At 41.5% G+C, this 6,826-nt stretch overlaps 1 protein-coding gene across 1 annotated transcript; it reads right to left on the bottom strand.

Annotated features, from left to right (window-relative positions):
* Positions 1 to 662: 662 nt before the first annotated feature.
* Positions 663 to 4,572, bottom strand: LOC127009676 (RNA-binding protein spenito-like). The gene has a single exon (XM_050882984.1). The coding sequence runs from the start codon at positions 4,483 to 4,485 to the stop codon at positions 2,368 to 2,370; it is 2,118 nt and encodes a 705-aa protein (XP_050738941.1). The 5' UTR covers positions 4,486 to 4,572; the 3' UTR covers positions 663 to 2,367.
* Between the last annotated feature and the right edge of the window lie 2,254 nt (positions 4,573 to 6,826).

The raw sequence follows: 6,826 nt of genomic DNA, 5'->3' as shown, positions 1-6,826 counted from the left end.
ACTTTGTAAAACAATTGATTTGATCCCACAATGCACTAATTCCCCTTGCACTTTTCACACCATGGATTTCAAGGCAACTCCCAATTTTCACCATAAATTCTTTCAAAGCATTTTGCTTCCGCCCATGAACATTCATTCCCCTCACTTAGTGCTCAACACCCCAATTCACAGGTAATATTCACTTATGATTTTCCAATTCTCCAGTGATCACCAAACCAAACACACTGCACTTCACCAATGTTTATTGAACTGAAGAGGTTTTAATTAGCTGATTGTTGACTTCTTCCATTGCACTGTATATAGTTGTAGCACTGTAGCACTCAGGAAACTAGTTTTACTTATTGTGTGTGTATATATATATATATATATATATATATATATATATATATATATATATATATATATATATATATATATATATATATATATATATATATATATATATACTAGAAAAAAATCAGAAAGAGAATAGGAATGGGATGGAGTGCTTTAGGTATAGTTGTAATGCCATGAATACTAACTTGTCACTCCCTGAAGAGAAAGCATAATTTATACACTCTGCCAGTTCTAACAGATGGCTTAAAGTTGGCACCTCAAAATTATTAAGAGTAAGCTAAGAAATGCACAAAAAGGAATGGAGAAAAATTATGGGTAAAACAAGGAGACAAGGATGAGCATCATGGGCTAAAAACACAAAGGTTGATATTTTAATGACTATCAAGAACAGGAAATGGACTGTGGTAGATCAGATGTAAAACTGATAGTTAGTGGAAATGAAAATATCTGTGGCAGCCCATACTTTGGGAGCAGGCCATTCAAGGGAATCCTCCAAGTGAATTATCAAATTCATCCAAAAACTGTTTTATTGATTTTGCTTATATAGACAACTGGGCTGAGAGGACTTATAAATTGGTTAGGGTCAAAAGCAATTTTTCCTGCCCCCCTGCATGTGCACCACCATTATTGTTGACAGTTGTCATATTCAGCCATTACTAGTCCAATGAAGGACTTCCTAACATTCTCCACCTCTCATCTGATGTTAGTGTACTCCACCCTTACCTAGTAAATGCTCTAATTTCATCTCTCAAACAGGTTTTCTGCCTGCCACAACTACAATATCTGAGTTGACACTTATTTTCATTGTCCATCTCATCAGTTCTACACCTATGACTTGCCGATGTCCAGTTCTTAGCTTTGTCATTTGAATATGTTCAATTTGTGTCTGTCCTCTAATCCATGATGCTCAATTCCTCTTACTCTATACTGTACTCATGATTTTTCTCTCCATTCCTTTGAAGCTTTCTCTAAAAATGTTAAGTTTCTGAACCGGCAGGACACATTTATTCCACAAATTTCTCCACAGAAAGAGTGGCACATAACTATTCATGGCATTACTATGTTTACAAAAAGCACTTCATCACATCCCTGCTGATTAATATATATATATATATATATATATATATATATATATATATATATATATATATATATATATATATATATATATATATATATATATATATATTTAGTTCGTTGTTTACTGAAAATCAATTTAGTTTTTATTTTCAAGTTTTTAACAAGCATGTAATTTTTTTTTTTTATTAAAATTACTTCTTTGTACTTTTAATGCATGGAATGATTTCAGCTTAATTAGAGACTTTAATATTTATGCAACGCATCTCCCAATCCTTACTCATCCCAAGCCGTCACAGTAGCACAGAAAATCTATTTTCAACACAGCACTTTTAAGTATCACTTCACTACTTATGCTTCTTTCATAACACAAATCTCACTCACTATTGATAAGAAATTAACTGGTGACCACTTCCTAAAAGCACTACACACTGGACTGAATAAAGCTTTTCCTTTAGGTACACTGTAAGCACTGTTAAAGAAGATTGCAATAAAGCATGATGCTTATCCATCACCACTATCACAAGTTTTGAAGGGTCACTTCACAACAAGCACTTCACAAAACTGAAAAAAAGAAAGCTTGAGCTTATTCACAGCACTCACTTTAATCACTATCACCAATATTCACCACACTGCAACAGAGGTTCACATGCACAATTAAACACTGAATAATAATACCATTTCACTGTATTAAGAAAATAGCACTACACAGTATATGCCAAGGTTGTCAAGCAAAACAATTGTTCTTTTCTTTCCACAAAATCATCTAATTTGTGGCATTCCTTTCCTGAATTCATGTTTAATTCACAAACTCACTGCACAAACTTATTACACTTCACTCTTCAAATTTAATCAGATTAAAATTACAGATGAATTAACTTTGTTCAAATTCAGTCACTAATATTAAATACACTTGATTGTAACATTAAGATACACTAACACATGAAAGGAGACTCATGCAGCTGCTCCACGCACAATGACAATGACCAAATGATCATCCCTTGTTGTCTCTTCTGTTAGGCCAGGAGAGACACGGTGCAACAACTCTAAAGAAAAAGCACAAGGAGGAAAAGCATAAAGAACACCCTGCATGTTTGCCTCCTTATTGCTTGAGTTAAGAGTTATAACACCAGCTGCCTCCTTCTGCTTTAAGTATGCCACCAAATTCCTTAAAGGTCGAGTCTGAACAGCAGCTTCTTCTGGTGCCTGAGGGGCAGTTGTGCTTGGCAAAGACAGGAGGATGGTGGCAGTTGAAGGAGCACTGATTCTCCTGTTAACATCATCCAGGCGTGATTGATCAAGCCGCAGCCTCTGGGTGATTCGCAACAGAGGCCTCCCTTCTTCATCTTGCATCATCTCTGACACTTCACTGTCACCTTCAATAAGATGCATTTTGGTGCCAAATGAAGAATTCTTTAATATCAGAGAACCCTGCCAAGAAGTAGTTGTTTTACGAGCAACATCTGCTAGAGTTCTGGCACTACCAAGGCCGTTGTCATTTGTTCCATCACCTGCTTCAGGACTCCTGTTAGCATGGTCTCCTTCAGGAGTGCCATCATAATCTCGATAATCTCCCCTCTGATAGTCCCCATGATAGCCTCCCCGATGGCTGCCACGACCTCGCTCATGCCAGCCCCGGCCACGCCCCCTCCCTCGCCCATAGCCTGCCCCATAGTCACTACTATACTCTTCGTAACCCGCAGCACGGCCACTTGCCCATTCTTCCCGATACTCTCCCTCAAATTCCTTCTTGAACCCAGGGGGGAAAGTACCAGGAGGTGGATTGACCTCAGCAAAGTCAGTCCGAAGCCTCTTGTCTGGTCCCCCCAGGGGAGAACCTCTCATTTCCTTCACTGCTGCTTGAGCAGCATCAAGACTTTCATACAAGATATAAGCATGGTTCTCTCCCTTCACATACTCAATTTTCTTAATAGCACCAAACCGATCAAACTCCTGAGTCAGCTGAGTCACAGATGTCCAAGGACCCAGACCACCAACCCACACTCTGGTGGTGGGCATCACTTTACCATAGCCAATCTTACACTGAAACTTCCCAATATACTGGCCAGACAACTCAATCTTAGCACGGTGCGCCATGTCCAGGTTTTGAAACCGCACAAAAGCATATGCATTCCCTGTACCTGGTGGTGGCCTCTTTATGTCAATGTCATCCACCACTCCATAGCGCCCAAAGATTCGCCGCAATTCATCTTCACTGATGTTTATCTCCAGGTTGCCAGCAAAGAGAGTGCGTGTAGCCAGAGGGTCCTCCTCCGGTGGGACATGATGAAGGTAGTTAGGGAACTTGTCTCTCTTACTGTCAATCATTCCGCCTGCACTGCCGCCCCCGCCACCTCCGCCCCGGCTGCCAAAACTATGCTTGAAGCCTCCCCCCCGTATAAGCGGACCGTAGTGGCTGTGCAACCCTCCGCGGCCACGGTGTTGCCGGTAACCATATTCATCTTGGCGTACTGGGGGGCCCTCAGTATAGTAGTCAGTGTGCGGCAGGAGCGGGGGGCGGCGCCGGTCAAACCGCGGCTCATAGCGGTCCTCCAGCTCGGGCCCGGGGGGGCTGCGGGGGCGGTAACCACGGTCATAATCGGGGGGACTACGAGAACGCCCCCTTGGAGGTCCGTAGTCCCTTGCGGCCTCGTACATGGGCTCCACAACCACCGGCCGGTCGTAGAACAGTATTCTTGGCTTGCTGTGCTTGGCCTCCCGTGCCTCCTCTCCGCTTCTAAAATACACATAAGCCAGCCGCTCGTCAGCTCCGAGGGACACCTTCACGCTCACGTCCCCGAATCTCTTGAACTCCCGGTACAGGGCCTCCCGCACCATCTCGTCGCTGGCCTTGGCGTGCAGGTTGGACACACACAGCACCTTGTAGGAGGGCGGGGGCGGCCCTCGAGACGGCCGACCGAAGTCATCCCGGTGCAGCTCGTAACGGCGGCCTGGGCTGCCCCCGCGGCTACTCCTGCGGCCCTCGTCTTCACTGCTGTCTTCATACCTCCCAACACTTGACCTGGACCTCTTGCTGGAGGGGGAAATGTCTCTTTCCCCGCCGCGCTTCATGGCTAGAGGGGCGTTGCGTGGTACGGCGTAATGGCGGGCCGGCTGAGGCTCTCTCCTCCGCCGCTCTCGACAGTGTTGCCACCTGCCTCCTTCTTCTTCTTCTTCTTTTGAGCTGTTCTGCTTTGTATCGCTTCTCTTGCATGGTCCCCTCTTCTGTTTATTCACACACCTTGCTTATCAGTGCCTTCTTCTTCTTCTTTTGAGCTGTTCCGCTTTGTATCGCTTCTTATAGGTCCTCCTCTTAATTTGGTCGTCTCGTCTGTTAATCACACTATATATTTTGCTTATCAATGCCTCTTCTTAATTCTTCTTTTGAGCTGTTCCGCTTTGTATAGCTTCTTATAGGTCCTCCTCGAATTAACCATACGTACAAACCCTATATGCGATAAGACCGGCGAACCCGTAAACTTCAACCAGTGACCTCTAACCCGACACTCGATCTCCCTCTCCCCCTCGGTCTTCTGTTTATTCACGCACTGATTGATTGCTTATGAGTTTATTGTTGCAGGTATGCAACAATTAAAGGAGAATTTAAAAGGAGGAACCTGCCATCCCAAACCCCAGGCAATACATATATATAGTGTGATTGTACAATTTTTACTGACATATATATGTAATAGGTAGCACCTAGCTGTTCACACACTTAAATTTGCTTGTTTACCTGCAACAATAAACTATCAATCAATCAATCATTGCCTCTTAATTTTAATTATTGGCCCTCTTTAATTCTTCTTTTGAGCTGTTCCGCTTTGTATCTCTATTTGATCGGTCCTCCTTGGTACGTATATTTCTTTACTTATATAGATACCTCACTAAATATAGCCTACGCACTCTTAATGTATATACTTCACCCTGCACTGCATGAGCTCCATATATACCTATCTATAGTTTTTATGTTCACTTTAATTAATTGCTTCAACTGACTTTGCTTTTCTGTTTTCTTTTCCTTTCTCTTCTTCACTTACTTTGATTGATTGATTGGACTTTCTTTTTGCATTTCCCTTTTCTGCCCTTTTGTTCGTTTCCACTATTGCACTTTAGTTTTTATTTTTCAGTTTATTGCTCGAGTATATAATGAATGTATCAATTTTTTCAGGTGTTGTGAGTGTATTGCTTCGCGTTGTCTCGGTGCTCATATATCCATCACAGGGGCTCGTCTGCGGCGAGAAATATTGACTGTGCTGGAGTGTATAGGTTCGAGACCTGCCCGGTGCCATGGGAGTGGAAAGGTTAGCCCCGTTGTTGGGCCCAAGATGGTTGGGCCTCGATCCTCCTTGAAAAAAAATGGGCATCTCTCTTCCAGCCGTTTGGCTGGTTGTGCGGCATGCCGCATGCACCGCCTTAATTAATTAATTCCTCCCTTGGGGTATATCCCCAACGAAATACCAAACAATATATATATATATATATATATATATATATATATATATATATATATATATATATATATATATATATATACACACACACACACACACACACACACACACACACACACATATATAGTATGCTGGTACAACTATTGACATATATGTAAAGTAGAGGTATCACCATGAGAAAAAAAAAGTACAATATATATAGGGTAGGTATATATATAGGGGCTGGACCCATGCAGAAATATACCTGGATTACCCCTGCGGATACGGCCAGTGTGACATATATACGTGTTTCAACACTTCCCTTCCAGGTTTCCCCAGGTATACCATATATTGACCAGCAGAAAGGGAGGTTGAACAAAGGGATAATATTAATTTATGCTGAGAATGGAAAAAAAATTTTTTTTAAATGGTTCTGAACCTAAAAATTTCTTTTGGGACAATATCGCATGGAACTTTATTAGTGCAAGGTGAAAAGAATGTCATTGCATGGCATGTATTGTATGTTTTCCCCCTTGCACCAATTGCCAACATATATATAGGCTGTTTTCCAATGGGTTACGGAACAATCATGATCGAGCCACATTCATCCTCACCTGGCAACACTGTATAGTTCAATCGCTTGTGCTAAACATTTCTTAATATATCATAACAAAGTCCTTGCACTTCAGAAATCTGAAATATTTTTTATTGCATATGAGTACATTTCAAAATAGCTTCCTGACTTGATAACTGTCTGTGTAGCAGCTAATCATTAACTTAAGGGACTAGTTTGTGATGCGGAAGAATATTCCGTAGGTAGTTGGATTAAAAAAAAATCCTTTCAAAGTTTTCTTTACATACTGAAGCTAAATATAGAAGAAAAAAAAACCAATGAATTAGTCACAGGACGCCACGAAAATATAAGGCTATAACAAATGACAATTTTTGGACTGGCTTTTCTTACGCTTTTTAAGTAAAATATA

The sequence above is a fragment of the Eriocheir sinensis genome, chromosome 41 (genome assembly GCF_024679095.1).
Source record: "Eriocheir sinensis breed Jianghai 21 chromosome 41, ASM2467909v1, whole genome shotgun sequence".
NCBI classification, from domain to species: domain Eukaryota; kingdom Metazoa; phylum Arthropoda; class Malacostraca; order Decapoda; family Varunidae; genus Eriocheir; species Eriocheir sinensis.
Note: the sequence above shows the minus strand (reverse complement) of the source record. Positions and strands in the feature narration are given on the sequence as shown.